The sequence below is a fragment of the Danio rerio genome, chromosome 17 (assembly GCF_049306965.1).
Source record: "Danio rerio strain Tuebingen ecotype United States chromosome 17, GRCz12tu, whole genome shotgun sequence".
Classification (NCBI taxonomy): domain Eukaryota; kingdom Metazoa; phylum Chordata; class Actinopteri; order Cypriniformes; family Danionidae; genus Danio; species Danio rerio.
The window spans coordinates 40382694-40400748 of NC_133192.1; the positions used below are offsets into that span (position 1 = coordinate 40382694).

The 18055-nt window shown below is 34.9% G+C and overlaps 2 protein-coding genes across 3 annotated transcripts in view; one reads left to right on the forward strand and one right to left on the reverse strand.

The window, feature by feature from the left end:
* LOC141378433 (uncharacterized) overlaps window positions 1-18055 on the reverse strand; it is a 283306-nt gene that overhangs the window by 233359 nt on the left and 31892 nt on the right. The gene's annotated exons all lie outside the window — the stretch shown is intronic.
* stard9 (StAR-related lipid transfer (START) domain containing 9) overlaps window positions 1-18055 on the forward strand; it is a 78189-nt gene that overhangs the window by 37867 nt on the left and 22267 nt on the right. Inside the window, exons 8-18 of the mRNA XM_001921870.8 lie at window positions 1178-1320; window positions 4864-4931; window positions 5156-5253; window positions 5485-5685; window positions 8434-8531; window positions 8633-8710; window positions 10940-11017; window positions 11752-11931; window positions 12542-12596; window positions 15597-15722; window positions 15849-15931. Of these exons, the coding sequence (XP_001921905.4) occupies window positions 1178-1320; window positions 4864-4931; window positions 5156-5253; window positions 5485-5685; window positions 8434-8531; window positions 8633-8710; window positions 10940-11017; window positions 11752-11931; window positions 12542-12596; window positions 15597-15722; window positions 15849-15931 (1208 nt within the window). The remainder of the gene's footprint in view (window positions 1-1177; window positions 1321-4863; window positions 4932-5155; window positions 5254-5484; window positions 5686-8433; window positions 8532-8632; window positions 8711-10939; window positions 11018-11751; window positions 11932-12541; window positions 12597-15596; window positions 15723-15848; window positions 15932-18055) is intronic.

Sequence of the window (18055 nt, forward strand, 5' to 3'; positions counted from 1 at the left end):
CCTACATTTTGGACTGTGCTCCCATTTTTTTTATTTGAAACACAAGTGCTGCCAAAAACATTTCAGGATAGATCCCTGCCCCGCTTTAAGTTGATTTAGAAAGTCTGAAAAAGTTTCCGAACCAAGTAAAATTACTTTGTGTGTATCATAAAACAATATCACTGTTAGCTATCATTATTCAAGAGATAATTGAGCACAAGTTATTCATTCCTGTCTGTTTACATTTGCAACTCAATTCCACCACAGTTTATAACCTTGTCTGTAGGGTTACATTTGCTCCTTCTCCTTTTTTTTTTTTTTTTTTTTTTTTTGCACTCTCACTCACTTCTTGTCCAACATCCAGTCATTGTGTATATTAGGAAAAAGCCCAGTGCAGCAAAGGAAGTGATTTCACTTCCATGTGAATGCTTGGAGCAGAGTAAGAAAGGCATTGTGTGCTGATCAAGATGTGTTTCTCACACACGTAAACAACAGTGACCTCAAAAAGCATTCAGACATTTAAAAGGACTTTTCTTGGTTATAAATGACAAAATAAAAACCTTTCTCAGAACTATCATTTATTTCTACCAATTAGTTTTAAGCGTTTAGTTTATTCTTTACAGTTCTGAGCAACCAGAAAATATCCAAATGCAAAATTTGACTTTAGAAACTAACATCTAAATGATCCACGTCAATATTAAATGCTTTCGCTTGAAAATTTGGCAACACTTTAGTTTAGATTACAATTCACGGGATTAACAAACCATCAACTAACACTTGTATCTTATAAAAACTACTAATTAGCTGTTTATTAATTAGTTAGTAAGGTAGAAGTTTTGTTTAGGATTACGGATGCAAAATAAGATCATACTGTATAACTACTAATGAACCGTTAGTAACTTAATAATAAGCAGGCAATAAGCCAGTAGTTAGCATAAATTGTGACAAACTAAAGGGTTACCTTTATTATTATAATTATTGTTTTTGAACATTACTTGCTATACATGCTCACAGCAACTGGGACAAAACTTTGATCTGTTTACATCTAAATTCTATTAGTATATGTTTTAGCACTGTAGTCCGTATTACGAACAGAGCGATGATTTTTGTTTACGCTAATATAAGTGTGGATCAGGAATAGAGTATCTGTGACTCATATTGTGGAAAGGATTATGATGCTATTGTGTGTTTATGTTAGGTCTTTCTCAGCATGTCGTGACTGACTACAAACAAGCAGTGGATCTGTTGGAGGAGGGTATCGCTAACCGCATCACAGCCGCTACACACGTCCATGATGCTAGCAGTCGATCCCATGCCATCTTTACCATCCAGTACACACAGGTCTGAAGCTCAAATCATGTCCTTAAACACTCCAAGGTTCTCCATTAAACTTTTTGTGTATGTAAAGTAATATGACTGGATTAGTTGTATGAATTTTGGTGGCAAAAACGTTTTTGTATCACCTCGACACTACTGTTTGATAGGTGGGATTCAGTGTTGTTTTTAATGCTGCAATTAACAATATGTTCAAATATAAAATAGTAAAAATTATAATATTTAACAATATTTTGTGTTTTTGCATTTTTTAACCTTTTTTCCCAGTTTTAGTCATTAAGAAATCAGCTATAAGCAGTAGGCAGTGTGTTAGATTAAAAGGGATATTTTGCAGTAAATAACATAATTGTAAGATGTATATCCACATTCTGGGAAATAGAGAAAAAAATACATTTATAAATATATTACAAGATTTTTATGTAATATTGATCAATTAAATGTAGCCTTGATGATCACAAATACAAAACAAACAATAAACAAAAATGTTCTGTCATGGTGCACTATAAAGAAAGTTAACATGAATATGTTGTAAATAAAATACTTATTTTCGCATTATAGTAATTACAGGGTTAATGCACATTTCAGCTACTAAAATTCTATCACTTTTCCATGATTTTTTTCCAGGGTTTGCTAGTTATTTACTGTAACTGAACCATTACAGTGAGTGGCTGGCAACAGGGTGATGTGATAAATGATGTGATAATTTGGTTGCTCTGTGTGAGTATTTTTGTCTTTAAATGCATCTCGTCGATATCTTCACCTTTTAAATAGCTCTGTGACATTGACATTGACATTGGTTGACTCCTGATACTTAATGTTAAAAACATAAAAGGAGCCAAAGAAAACACAGAGATGGCTGCAGAGAAATTAAGCTTATCATCAATACATTGTCTCACTTTCTCCTTAATACTGACCATACACATACCAAAACTGAACAGTATATATATATATATGTATAGCAACATAAAGCATCAGAGTACATGGGGTAATAATGGTTGAGCAGTAATTTACCATTTATTATCACAGTAAATATCTGTAATGGGTACATAAAGTAAATTACTGTAATTTATTCTTTGCACTACAAAATTTTATACAAATCCTGCTCCTTTTACAGTAAAATACTGTTTTCTTTTATTACAGCAAAACACTGACTATTTTACAGTTATTTACTGCACAAAAGGGTTAACAGTGTACATAAGCGTGGTAAAAAACAATGCAAGTTAAACTTTATTCCAGCATATCGTAAAACATGCAACAATCTATTTAGTTTTGGTTTTAATTTATATTTATTCATTCATTTTCTTTTCGGCTTAGTCCGTTTAATAATCAGGGGACACCACAGCAGAAGGAACTGCCAACTATTTCATAGTTCCATATAATATTTTTTACCCATCAATGAGAAACATCCTTACACACTCATTCACACACATACACTATGGTCAGTTTTAGCTTACCCAATTCACCAATGTGTTTGGACTGTGGGGGAAACCGGAGGACTCTTGCCATTGTGCTACCCACTGTGCCACCATGATGACTAATTTATATTTTTCATTCGTTTTATTTTCCGCTTAGTCCCTTTATTAATCTAGGACTGAACCGGACTGGACTGGGAATGAACCGCCAACCTATCCAGCATATGTTTTACGCAGCAGATGCCCTTCCAATATCCATACACATTCATACACTGTAGACAATTTAGCTTACCCTATTCACCTGTACCGCATGTCTTTGGAATTGTGGGGTAAACCAGAGCACCCGGAGGACACCCATGCGAACGTGGGGAGAACATGCAAACAAACTCCACACAAAAATGCCAGCTGACCCAGTCGAGGCTCGAAACAGCAACCTTCTTGCTGTTAGGGCGTGTCGCCCTAATTTATATTTATATCTATATAAAATTGATTTAGATAAACCTTACACCACATAATAATGTGAGAGTATGTGATTGGTTAAGGACAGAAAAGAACTAAAGAAAACTAACCTATATTCAAGTATACAGTTATCTGCTTTCCATGACTTTTCAAAAAACTTTGTGGGTCTTTCTGTTTTTCTAAAAATTTTCCAGTCCTAGAAAATGCCATGTCAAAATTCTATCACACCATGACGTATGAATCCTGTAATAAAGAAATCTTCTTATGAGCAGTAGTCACTCCGTTAGATTTAAAGTGATATTTTGCAGTAAAAAACAAAATTGTAAATCAAATCAAATCAAATCACTTTTATTGTCACATCATCAGCAGCACGTGTGCTATGATGAGTGAAAAGCTTAGGTGCTGGCTCCAGACAGTGCAAATACAATGAAAGTGCAAAATACAACAACATACTCCCAAAACACAGGACAATGTAAAATTGGCAATGTAACATAAGATATATATCCACATTGTGGGATATAAAAAAATACATTTTTAATATATTACTATAGATTTTATATAACATTTGTCAATTGAATGTAGCCTTTATTATCACAAATGCCTTCCAAATAAACAAACAATAAACTTTCTGTAATTGTGAACAGAAGATGTCGTATTAGAAAGGAGAAAAACCACCAAAATATCAGCATTGCAACAGAAACCAAACTGTAAATCATATTCTTGTGGAAGGCCTTATTTTTAATGTTATCAGAAAACGATTTTTATCTGGAGCCACTTGAAATGAAATATTTTTAAATGTGAATCCTTCCAAAATTGTACAGTTTTTATCAAAAGTAAACCTTAAAAAATGGTTTTAGATTTTTACCTTATAAACCGTTTCATTGTGGTCATCTCATTGGTCCATGAACATGCTTGTTATCAAACTATTTCATAACTGTAACAAGAGTCAATTCAGTCATAACTTAATGTTAAAGCAGCTATCATAACTTTATTTATCAATATGTGGCCCTTTTTGGATTCTCGCAGGCTATAGAAATTAAAAATGTAAAAAAGGAAATACATTAGGACTATTGTTCTTGTTTACATTCCTCAAAAGGGTCTATAAATTATTATTATTATTATTATTATTATTATTATTATTATTATTATTATTATTATTATTATTATTATTATTATTATTTACGTATTTCTTATGTATTATTTATTGCTGTTGATGAATTTTAGTTGTAAAAATATTTTTAGAATTATAGAAAAGAGATATTTATAAAATGTGAAAAACTTCATCTGCTTTTTTGCCATGACAGCCAGAAAAGCTGATATGGCAATAAACTCAAATCTCTGTCTCTCTCTCTTTAATGGTACACTGTAAAGAAAATGATCGAAATAAGTTAGGAATAAAAAAAAATACTATTTAATGTCCATAATATAACATTTTATTCATTGTATTGTGTGTAATTTCATTAAGATTTGTGTGTGTGTGTGTGTGTGTGTGTGTGTGTGTGTGTGTGTGTGTGTGTGTGTGTGTGTGTGTGTGTGTGTGTGTGTGTGTGTGTGTGTGTGTGTGTGTGTGTGTGTGTGTGTGTGTGTGTGTGAAATTTACCAGCAATTTCTGAATAAAAGTAGTTTTTAAAATTCTCTGTTTCAGGATAATCTTGTGATAATAGTTTTCTTTTTATAGGCTATTCTAGAAAACAATCTTCCTTCAGAAATCGTAAGCAAAATCAACTTGGTAGACCTGGCTGGCAGGTTAGTGAGTGTATCTCTTTTTTTAATTCTTAAACCACTCATTCCTTGAGAGTAGAACAGATCCTGGATATATTCTTTATTTATAATCTAACATGTGCCTTTTAATAACCACAATAACATATGATCATGGTGGCCCCCTAGTGTTTCATCCCTGAAAGCAAGTGTTCTAATGAACACTAGTTCTGATTATTACAAATAAAACACACTCTTTGTGCTTTTATCAGTGAACGAGCAGACCCTCAATACTGCAGAGACCGAATAACAGAGGGAGCAAACATCAACAAATCTCTTGTCACCCTTGGCATTGTCATTTCCGCTCTTGGTAGGCATTGACCTCTTTAATTCCATTCAATTCATCTTCATTTCTATATTGCTTTTACTATGTAGATTGTGTCAAAGCAGCTTAACATAGAAGTTCTAGTAAACTAAAACTGCTTCAGTCCAGTTTTCTAAGATTTGTTCAGATTAGTGTAATATAAATTACAAACCTCTTAATTTCTATTATCTTCCAGTATCTTTCTTTTAATCCTATTTCTCTCAATTGTATCTTTAGCCCAAAACTGTCAAATGTCCAGCAGCAGTCAGAGCATCAACAGTATGCTCAGTGAGGGTGAAGGCAGCACCGTGGGCAGCCAGTCCAGCTCTCTGTCAGGCAGCGGACGCAGGCACTGCTTTATTCCTTACAGAGACTCTGTCCTCACCTGGCTGCTCAAAGACAGCCTGGGCGGAAACTCCAAAACCATTATGATTGCAAGTAAGTCATTCGGAATCAAATTAGAGTTTTTTTTTAAAGATTTATTTAAAGAACAAGACTTTTATACTTGACAGTATTGTTGAAACAGCAGGTGGTGACTCATTAAGATACAATAAACGTATGATTATTTGTACTAATTGTAGGGTCATGTCGTAAATTTGCTGGTTGTAGAACAGGGTTTCTGCAGGGTCTTAAAAAGCCTCAAAATGTCTTAAATCTCAAAATCCAAATTTTAGACCTTAAAAAGTTTTACATTTACTGAAATATTGTGTTGTAGGTCTTAAATCTTTTTTAAACAGGTCTACAGGTTGAACAGGTTTATGGATTGCTGCTTAATCTGGCCAAAAAAATCCAATCACCAACGATGCATCTCAATAAAACCTAACACTTTTTATTTAAAAAGATCATTTTAACTCTATTTATTATAATAGTTTAATTATTTTATTTACAATAACATTTGTTTAAAAGTTCTCCATGTATGTACTGCTGAGGACACCGACCTGGACAGATTGTTGTGCATAGATTTCGTTTATTATAGTTTTGAAAACTTTTAAAACATTTGTTAATTATTTTTATTTTATTTTAAAGAAAGTTTATGTTGGAAAAAAGTGTATGGGTACAAGTAGAGCTTGCTTGTTTTTACACAATATTTAAATTTTCACAATTTTTAAATACAATATTCATTTGTTAAGAAATAAAATATAAAATATAAAAAAATATATTGTTCATTTATTATTGTTTTAACAAATTTATTAAATTATTATTTTTATCTTTTGATAGGGCAAATAAAAATTATTTTCCATCTGGGCCATTTGAAAATTTCCTTAGCCTTTAGCCCTTTTTGAGTCTAAAATTTCATTCATAATAATCTTAAAAAATGTCTTAAATTTAACTTGATGAAAGCTGCAGAAACCCTGTAAAAAACACATATTGGGTCAGTTCATCCCACAATTTTAGCTTTTTCACTATCAGTTTCTTTTCGTGATGAGCCTTGTAATGGTACCAGATCCTGTCAATTGTCCTAGTTTGATAAAGACCATTGTTTGTACCTATCATTACTACTACAGTACTAACTTTTATGACTGAAGCTGCTCAGTGCATTGACTTGTTTCAAATGTTATTCAATTTTAAAGGCATAGTTCACCCAAAACTGAACATTCTGCCATCATTTACGTACCATTGACTCGTTCCAAACCTGTTTAACTTTCTTTCTTCTGTTGAACACAAAAGAAGGTATTTTTAATAAAGCTGGAAACCAGTAAACATTGATTTCCATAGTATTGGGTTTTCTGGTTTTCAGCTTTTGTTCAACAGAATAAAGAAACAAATAAAGGTTTGTAACTACTTCAAGGTGACTAAATAGTGTCTATATGTTCATTTTTTAAGTGGACTGTCCATTTATTTTAGGCAACCTTTTTACAGAATATTCAAGCAAACTGAGCAATGCAGAATTTAATATATAATAGGAATAAAACATACTGTACTTGACTTAAAAAGCATTGAGCATAAAGAAAATAAAGACATTCCCATCTAACCACACCTTAATTGTTGCAGAAGTGATAACCTTCATCATCCGTTTTGCTTTGTGGTTTTGTATGTTAATTTCTCTCTCTCTCTCTCTCTCTCTCTCTCTCTCTTACTTATATATAGATATACATGCAATTTCATATATAATAGGAATAAAACATATTTGCATTGAGCATAAAGAAAATAAAGACATTCCCATCTAACCACAACGTGGTTGTCATTTTAGTGAAATTGTCATTGTAGAATTGTCATTTTAGTAAAATGTATCTATTGTAACTGAAAGCAATATACAGTATAGTATTAATGTGATATACCTATGTGCAATACCTTCCTTAATATTTATATTGTATATTAAACAAAATAAAGGTAAAAAATGTGAACAAATTAAGCTTAACATTATAGTTCATAGATAGTTCATTAAAAATTGTGTAATTAATTAATCACCATCATGTCGTCTCAATCCCTTGAGACCTTCATTCATCATAGGAACTATGAGACCTTAAGATATTTTACATGAGATCCAAGAGTTTTCACAATCTCCATAGACAGAAACTGTCCAGAGATGTTTAAAGTCCCGAAAAGGAACTAAAACATTGTCAAAATGTTCCATGTGCACCAAAAACTTTAAATGAAGACTTTGTTTGCCATCAGATCAGGGAACGTGTTTACTACGATACTTGTGTGTTGCGTTGCTGACTCTAATGTCAAAAAAAAGGACTGCTCTTAATAAATGTGCACCCTGACATGACAAGAAAGAGGAGATATAGGCCAACAATGTCACAGTTAAAAAAAACAAAAAAATTACAGAGTGTTAGTCAGAGAGCTCTTAGATTTTATCCTAAATATCTTAAGTTGTTTTATGAAGGTGAGAAAAGGTCTAAGGGGGTTGCAACAACATGATTGGTAAATAATTAATAACAGGATGGTAATTATTGAGCGAACTATCCATTTAAAAAGCTCAGTCGGACTTCCCATCAAGCAGTTGTTTTATATTCCTAAAGATCTTGCCTTTTCCACATGATCTCCTCAAAGTCATTCATCTTCCTTCTTTCACTAGTCCATGTATAATTAGTCGTATTTTACCTACAAATGAAAACGGCATTGTGATATAGATATAGTTCAATAATGATATAGTCAAAACTGGGTGTATCCTGCAGAAACCATATTATCACATCCATTGCAGAGTCAGTAGAATGAATTGTGAACTTTGTTTTCTCCCAGCGGTCTCACCATCCAGCAGCAGCTACAACGAGACTTTAAGCACACTCCGCTATGCAGCTCATGCCAGGAATATTGTTAACAAGCCAAGAGTCAATGAGGTGATGTCCAAATGCACACACATGTGGTAACTTACAATCCCACAGTCAAATTGTAACAAAGCATGTTGAGGAACTTGAAATGTTTCTTGTTTTTATTCCAGGATGCCAACGTGAGGTTGATTAGGGAACTGCGGGAGGAAATCGATCGTCTTAAGAGCATGCTGCTCACCTTTGAAATGGTACCAGATTTTTTAATATTTCTACATAAATGTGCTTTGAAATTTTGCACTCATTTTTTTTTCTTTTTTCATTTACACTAATGCATTTTCATTTTAAAATGCATACATTTTGTTATGGTTGTCTGGTATTTACACAATTTAGATCCATAAAAACAGAGAATTTTGAAAAAACGAATGGCGGGTGTTCTGTTTCATTATAGACTGACTGAACACAAACTTCTGAAAACAGAGGCATGGCTATCAACAATTGTTTTCTGATGGTCTATTGGACTATTGCATATTGTTCACTGATTCGCCAAACCTCTCTCTGATATGACCATTGTACAAGCGCTAGATTGGATGGCGACAAAGTATACGCGTGCCCAGTGAGCCTGAATGGTCAAGTGTCATGTGTTTTAAGCTGTGTCAGAGAGCAAAAAAAAGAAATTAAAAAAAAGTCGGTCTGAAAAATGAGCGATTTCATTCTAAAATGAAAAGCACTAATGTAAATGGAGCGTAATACCTGTATACATTTTTACTCTGTGTTTTAGTGTATGCACACGTTTATATAGTGTATTGAATCTGATAGCTTGTCATGCACAAACAAAACTATTTTTTTTGCTATTTTTTGGTTGTTATGTCTGCCTGTCTTTTTCTGTGACTTTACCTGCCACCTTGTGAACTAATTTGAGCATAAAAAACATAAAAAACAAATGCAAAGCACGTGTGAGCTGTGCATATATTGTATTTAAAATTATCATGCTCCACATACAGTACAGCATACTGTGCTGATGAAGAAAGTGTCACTCCATGTATACAAGTACAACTAGTATACACATACAACTGAAGAATGCTATGGTCTTGAAAACCCGTCAAAAGTCAAATGCAATGCATTTTGAATCTGATGTTAATGAGTTTCATGAAGCAAAAAAGCTAATTATATTTTATTGTCCTAAGTTTCTGACTGTTGCAGTTGGTTAGAATAATAATAAAATGGACTCTTTTCTGGTATCTGCTTAACACATTGGGCTCTATTTTGACGATCCAGTCGCAAAGTCCAAAGCGCAGGGCGCAAAAGCATTAGGGCGTGTAAGAATCCACTTTTGCTATTTTAAAATCTGCTTTGCGCCGCAGCACATAGTCTAACATGGTTGAGATTGTTTTCTTAATGAGTTATAAGTGTGTTTTGAGAACAAACAATCAGAGTCTCATTTCCCATTCCCTTTAAGAGTCAGTTGCGTCGCGCCATAGTGCATTTGCTATTTACATGGCAGACTTTGTAAGTGGAAAAACTGAGCACTTCAAAAAAAAAAACTGGAAAAACTGAGCGCGAGAATGAAAGAATGAGCCTCCTCATTCTTTACGTTTACTTTCACTCTCTTTCGTGGATAAGGAAACGTGTTGTACGCACAAACATTCATTAGCCTAGATAATTAATTTTGTTTGTTAAGCGGAAATATTTGTTTCAAAACTATTTTTAAATTTAGTTCGAATTTCCAGCAAACGAATAAATGATCAATAATAATGAAGTGTAGTCAAACAACTGAGTTATGTCCAAATACACATGCTGTGCCCAATATGGTCTAAAACCTGTCAGGTGGGCAAATCTAAGCTTGTTTTTAATAAAACAAATCTAAATATGCATATAATAAATAATACTACTAATAATAATAACATTATACAAAAGCAAGTTGTCATAAATAAACTGAAAAAGCCCCCTGAGATGAAGAAGGCATTGAGGCAGTGGTTTTTATATTTATGTAAAAAATAATATTGTTTGTAGTATTTTATTTCTTTAATTCTTTTTCATTTGTAAAGGTATTTGTGTATCGCTGAACATCCTGTGTGTATTAGGCAATGTTTAAGCGAGGCGCACACTAGTATGCTCTGTGCTGGACTTTAGACCTCCTCTCAGCTGGTCTATTTTGCCTATTTTAGTTCATCAAAATAGCAATGTGCCATTAATGCACCTTAACACACTTCCTTTTTTAGACCAGAATGCCTATGGACGCACATACAGTATGAGTGCAAATGCTATTGCTATTTAAACAGCGTAGTGCAAAACGTCAAAATGACACTTGCATCCAGCTGAAACTATAACAAACAACAATTGCTGTACGCCTTGCGCCGCGTTGCGTTGGGTATATGATAGGGCCCATGGTGTCACAATGTTTAAAATTTTAGGCAAATCTTAACTCATAAATAAGTCAAAAGCTTTGCTGACTGATAAATATTTTTTTCCATCCACAGCAGAGGAACCCTAGTCCATCTCTCAGTGATGAGAGAGAAAGCAGCTTTTCTGATATAGTCCTGCAGAATGAAATGAAGGTTAGTTCACCTGTTTAAAATGCTGGAGTCTGAAACGGTCTGATAATAATTCTGAGAAGCTTATTTAAATACGTAAAAAGACCTTAGTTGTATTTAAAGGAACACTCCACTTTTTGGAAAAGGCTGGAGTTTTTTATTTTTGAATCCATTCAGGCAATCTGGGTCTGGCGGGAGCACTTTTAGCTTAGCTTAGCATAAAACATTGGATCGGATTAGACCATTAGCAAGTCAATAAATTAAAAAAAGTGTTTCAATAATTTTCCTATTTAAAGCTTTACTTTTTTGTAGTTACATCAGATACTAAGAAATTTTTTTTAAAAGTTGCTATTTTCTAGGGCGATATGGCTAGGAACTATCCTCTCATTCCTGCGTAATAATTAAGGGTCTTTGCTGCCATTCCTTGGCTAAATGAATGATATTACACAGCACCTAGAAATATTCTCCGGCTAGGTAACTAGGTAGCAGCTCTGCATAATACAAATGTGACTATTTCTTAGAGTGTCATATTCAACCCTGTAATTTAAAGTGACTGTAATAGCTCACACTTTGTGAGACACTTTGTTTCTTATAATTGCACCTTCTTATAATTCAGTTACTTTGCATGGAAATACAGCTTAATATCTTGGAGTGTGACTTATTATGTTAGCTTATAATACACAATGTAACTTTAATGACATTTTACTTTAGTTGAATGCTCAGTGTTTCAACTGTGTTGACTTTCCACTCTCTAACAGGTGGAGCAGCTGACTAAAGACTGGTCTGACAGTTGGCATGATAAGCGAGCCCTTTTGGAGCGTTACAATGTGGACATTAACCAGGACAGAGCAGGAGTTCTTATCCACTCACTCCAGCCACATCTCATAGCTCTAGAGCCGGATGTCCTAAGCACAGGCGTCACCATCTACCACCTCCGGGTACAACTATTCAGCTAGTATACACAATACATAGCTTTTATCCTGCCTTCAGCTGATCTTCTCTCTTTTAAGTCCTTCTGGGTCATTAACCAATTAATTTTCTCTCTTCCCTCCAATAGATTCTCTCTTCATTTCTTCCCTATCTTTTCTTCTCTTGTTCTGTGTGCAAAACTCTTTGAGATACTTCTCACAGGAAGGTAAAACTGCTAGAGTTTTGTCAATGTGGTCCAAATATCCCTCCCTTGCCTTTTACCTTCTTTCCTACTTTTGTGTTTAATCATTTTACTTATATAAGTAAATCTGTGCTAACTGTTCTCTCCTGATAGGCCATAAAGCCTCAAGGCGCTGTAATTTCAGAAGTTTCCTTGCTTTTTAATAGCTAAAACCACCTGGAAATGATTGTGCGCCCATGTGTCCGGGCTTATATAAGCTAGGTTGTTATCCTACATAAACAGTAGACAAATACCTGGCTTGGCTTTTTGGGGTGTGTAAGAAAATAAAACTTAGACGTGGAAGAAACAAATGTGTTGTTTTGGAAATAGTTGAGAGTGGCTTGTGCTAAATGTTGTGCTAAACTCATATTAATGTTTGTTTGATTTTGGTGCTGCAGGAAGGGGTGACAAGAATCGGGCCTCAGGGTGAAAATCTTGAAGACCCTCACATAGGTATGTCAAGTTTGTCTTTGAGTAATGTGGTTTGTTTACATCTGGTATTGACAGTGACAATTAGATTGCTGCAATGATGACTTGTTTTCTGTAAGCTACAATTTATAAACTCATTTGCATTTTAGCATTTACATTTACGGTACATATATACATACGTATACACTATATACATATGCACACATGATACACCATACATATGCACACATGATACACTGTCAAGGTCTTAGGACAGTTTATTCATATGTAGATTTAATACACTGCATACATGATACACTTTACACATAAACAGATTTGAAACACTCCATATATATGAACACATGATAAACTCTGTAAAACTAGAGATTTGATACACTTTATACATATGCACACATGATAAACTCTATACATATACATATTTGATACTCCATACATATGCACACATGATAGACACTCAATACATATGCACACACTCTATACATATACATATTTGAAACATTCCATACATACGCACACATAAAACACTGTCAGAGTTTGGTATAGAACCTGGGTCTCCGGTGTTATAGGCGAGTGACATTACCTCTGAGCTACTGGAAGTTGCTGATCCCACCATAAATAATACACTAAATACATATGCACACATAAAGATGTGATACATTCCATACATATGCACACAAAATACACTATATACATGTACACTCTATACATATACAGACATGATAAACTATATACATATCAAACATGATACACTATCAGGGTATCGAACCCGTGTCTCTGGGGTTATAGGTGAGTGATGTTACCACTGAGCTACTTGAAGTTAGACACTTCATACATATGCACACATGATACACTCCATACATTCATTTACACTATATACATATACAGATTTGATACGCTCCATATATATGCACACATGATACACTCCATACATTTGCAGACATGATACACTCCATACATATAAACTCTATACATATACAGATTTGATGCACTCCATACATATGCACACAATACACTTTTTACATATACAATATTCCATACATATGCACATATGATACACTCTATACATATGCACACATGATACACACTATACATATGCACATACAAATTTCAATTTCAACAATACGTTATACATATACACTCTATACATATACATATTTGATACATTCCATACATATGCACATATGATACACTGTCAGGGCCAGTGAAAAACCCGGATCTCCGGTGTTATAGGCGAATGTCATTACCACTGAGCTACTGAAAGTTGCTGATCAGTTGCACTCTTTACTGTAGTCAACATAGGCTCAATCTGAAAACATGCCCATATATATATTTCTGGAGATCACAAATCATGTAGCTTGAAGGACGTATGGCTGCATTTAGTTTTCAAAACGAACACTGTGACGCAGTTACTTTTCACGTTTAACAGCTGATCGCTTACCTATGTATGGACAGCTGTCCCGCTGTTACCAGTTTTTCTAGTTAGCTTGACATGTACAGTATGTCAGCGGACTTAAGACGCAGAGACGCAGTTGACCACAATGACAAGATTCGAGTCCGGTGAAAAATAGTTTCAGAAAGCAGGTAAGAAAAAAGCCAAAAAAATAGAATAAACAAGTAAATAACAGCGTGAGAATGTGGTCAAATCTGAAAACATGGTAAAATCAGACAAGGGTTCTTTTTCTGGATTGCTTTTTTAAACTGTCTGTTGGGTTTAGGGAAGTGGGAGGGTGGGTCAATCGGTGCTTTTAAAAACACTAAGAGAAATTTGAGATCTGAAAAAGCGTACACAGCAACCTCTGGTGGATTCATGAAAACCAAAACTGCAAAAAAAAACGTAGCTCCTGGGACGTATTTTTTTCCTGGGACGTTTATTTGGCGCTCTCCAGAAATATATGTAGCTGTACGTTTTCAGAATGAGCCTGGCTTGCATGTAGTCGAAGACAAATATCCCAGCAGAACAGCATACTTCAAACCTGAATGGTTTTTTGATTATGGTGTTGAACAAATCAGGAGAGTCAGTAATCCAACAAAGCATTAATAAAGACAGGCAATTTTTTCTTTCCTAAATGAGTCTAAATGAATCTTTTGAATAAATGACTTAATGGCTCAATCATTTGTGAGGGGTGTACTTATATATGCTGAGCACTGTATGTACACTAAGCTCATAATATTCATGAGTGCAACTTTACAATTCAAAGAAACTTTAAGCTTTATTGAAGCTTCAATATCCTAAAAGCTAACTGTGTTTCAGCAGTAGAAAGGAGCATTTTTATAAGGTGGATATAATATTTGATTTGTAACATACTCATAGTGTTTTATTTTATTAAATGAATATTTTTTTTCTCGATTTACTAATACTCAAGCAGTTTTAAACTTTTAAGAATTTCTTTCTTCTGTTGAACACAAAAAAAAATATTCAGAAGAATGTGGGAAAATACAGCAACAAAACTTTATGAAAGTCAATGGCTGCTTTTTTTCCCAACATTCTTCAGTATATCTTGTGTTCAAGAGAATTAAATTCCAACGGGTAAGGAACAAGTAGAGGATGAGTAAATGATGACAGAATTTCCATTTTTGGGTAACCTTCCCGTTAACTAAATTCAGAATAAATTTACGCCGCAAAATATCAATCAATCAGGCCTTTTTTCTCTATTAGACAAGTAATTGTTTTACTCAAACTGATTTATTTGTCATGAGTTTGAAATTGTCTATTTGTATACATTATCATCATGAGTGAAATGTGCAATAGTCAAAGTTTAGTTGTAACCAGAGCTTATTTTCGGCAATAATCCAAAAACCCAACACATAAGTATTTTCTGGTTATTTTGAATTGAACAAGGGTGCTGTTAACTTTCACTGCCTTACAAAAACATCATTAATGCAGTTTATATACAGATGAAAATCAAAATTGAAATCAGCCACATCGCAACTGTAGTGTAATGTAATGATGGTTTTTATCAGTTATGTATCGCAACATTTATTTTTAAAGGAACGCAGTGATTAAATTTCATCTCAATCCCTCAGTCCTGCCAGAAGGATCCTCCTGTGTGATTGAGAACAAGAGCGGGGTGGTTACTCTGAAGCCAGTGTCGGGACACATCTGCATGGTCAGTGAAAGAGAGATCACAGAGCCCTGCAGACTTGCACAAGGTAAACAAAACGTGCTGAAAACAACCTTCAAAACATATTTCATATACAGACAAAAATATTGATTTTGCATTGGTAAACACTTTGAGTGTCCCAATGTGTTATTGTGCATCTCTGTATCCCCTGAAGGTGCAGTAATTACTTTAGGAGGACTCCATAGGTTCAGATTCAATCATCCTGCTGAGGCGGCTGTTCTAAGAGAGAGGAGACGGGTAACGTTTGTGCTTTACAGTGCTTAAATGCACAAAAAATATAATTGATCTATTATAATATTACTTGTTTACTACCTGTACTCTTTCATGTGTTTTTAATTATTTGTGAGCGTCTTTCTTCTGTTAAAAACAAAAGAAGTTATTTTGAGGAATGCTGATTACTGGGACAATTTCCATAGCAAAAGAAATTACTATACAAGTCATTGGGTCCCAGCAATCAGCGTTGTTCAAAATATCTTCTATTGTGTTCCACAGTGGAAGGAAACTAATTCATTTGTGTTGTTTTTGGGTGAATTAATCTTTTAAATGTGAATTTTTATTAGAGATTAGAATGGGCACCTATGTTAAAAAAAATCTAAAGCTTGGAATGTCTGTGTGTATAGTGTGTCCACAATGAAACGCAACAAGTCTCTTTTTTTTTTAATTTCCTGATGTTAAAATAGGGTCCAAATCCCAGTGATTTTGAGGACTATCGCAACATGACATAGTAGTGTGGTTTTCGCCATCCACTGAACTGACTGAAAGGCGCCATGTTTCTATAACAACATGTATACACATGTCCACGGATGTATTATTATTATTTTTGCATATAAGCTGGGATTAAAATATTTGTTCCAACTCTCTGTGATTTTTATAAGTTTAAAATGTTTTTAAAACAGAGCATGTTTGTAATAAATTTTATTCTCAACTGGTATAATCCTTACGGTCACATGGTGTCAGTAAACACGCATATGTTTGTGTGTACAGGGCCAGCGCGTCTATAGAGGCGACCTAGGCGACCGCCTTGGGTGGCAAAATAGAGAGGGCGGCGTCCCCGACAGTACCCCCACCACCCGCGCCCTCAATTATATCCACATCTAGTGCGGTAGAATAGAGAAGGTGGCGTCAGCGACACTACCATCACAATCCGCGCCCTCAATTATATCCACATCTAGTGCGGTAGAATAGAGAAGGTGGCGTCAGTGACACTACCCTCACAATCCGCGCCCTCAATTATATCCACATCTAGTGCTGTAGAATAGAGAAGGCGGCGTCAGTGACACTGCCCTCACAATCTGCTGCCTCAGTTATATCAGCGTCTAGTGCAGTAGAATAGAGAGGGTGGCGACCCTGACACTACCCTCAACACCCGCGCCCTCAGTTATATCCGCGTCTAGGACGGCAGAATAGAGAGGGCGGCATCCGTGACACCACCCTCACCACCTGTGCCCTCAGTTATATCCGCGTCTAGTGTGGAAGAATAGAGAGGGCGGTGTCCCCCTACACTACCCTCACCACCCGCTCCCTCAGTTATATCCGCGTCTAGGGCGACATAATAGAGAGGGTGGCGTCCCCGACACTACCTTCACCACCCGCGCACTCAGTTATATCCGCGTCTAGTGCAGAGAGGGCAGCGTCCCCGACACTACCCTCATCACCCGCGCCCTCAATTAAATCCGCGTCTAGGGCGGCAGAATTGAGAGGGCGGCGTCTGCGACACTACCCTCACCACCCGCGCCCTCAGGGGGTTGGGGTTGAGGGCGGTGTGACCGTCCTTTGCCTAAAGCGGCAGTTCAGCTTGTTCCGGCCCTGTGTGTGTATTGCAAACGGCATTTGTGTGTGACTCACATTTCAGAACTGCTGGAATAAATTAAAATAAGCAGCTCGTTTGCATTTAAAGCCACAGGCTCTCTCTCTTTCTCTCTCTCTCTCTCTCTCTCTCTCTCTCTAAAGTTGCTATATTGGAATGACATTTACAGTATTGTCAAAACATTTTAGATATGTATAAAGTATGTAATATATTAGCATCATTAAATTAATAAAATATGCAGCAAATGAGAAATAAATATCAGAAAAAAATAAATAAAAAGTTAGACATTACTGCAAAAAAATTATAATAATTACTAGAATAAAAAGTGTATTTAAATAAGGCAAATTAGTTGATTAACCATTTCTGATGGTGTATAAATATTTTGCAGCCATTATAGATTTTGTTCTCTCCGTGTATAAAGTTTATCTGAATCCGTTATTATATGATTAATCATTTAATGTTTCTTCTCTGTGTGTGCGCAGTCAGCTGCGAAATGGTAATGTAAAAATGCATACTAATAACGGCAACTTTATAATGTGAATGTAAAACCTGAA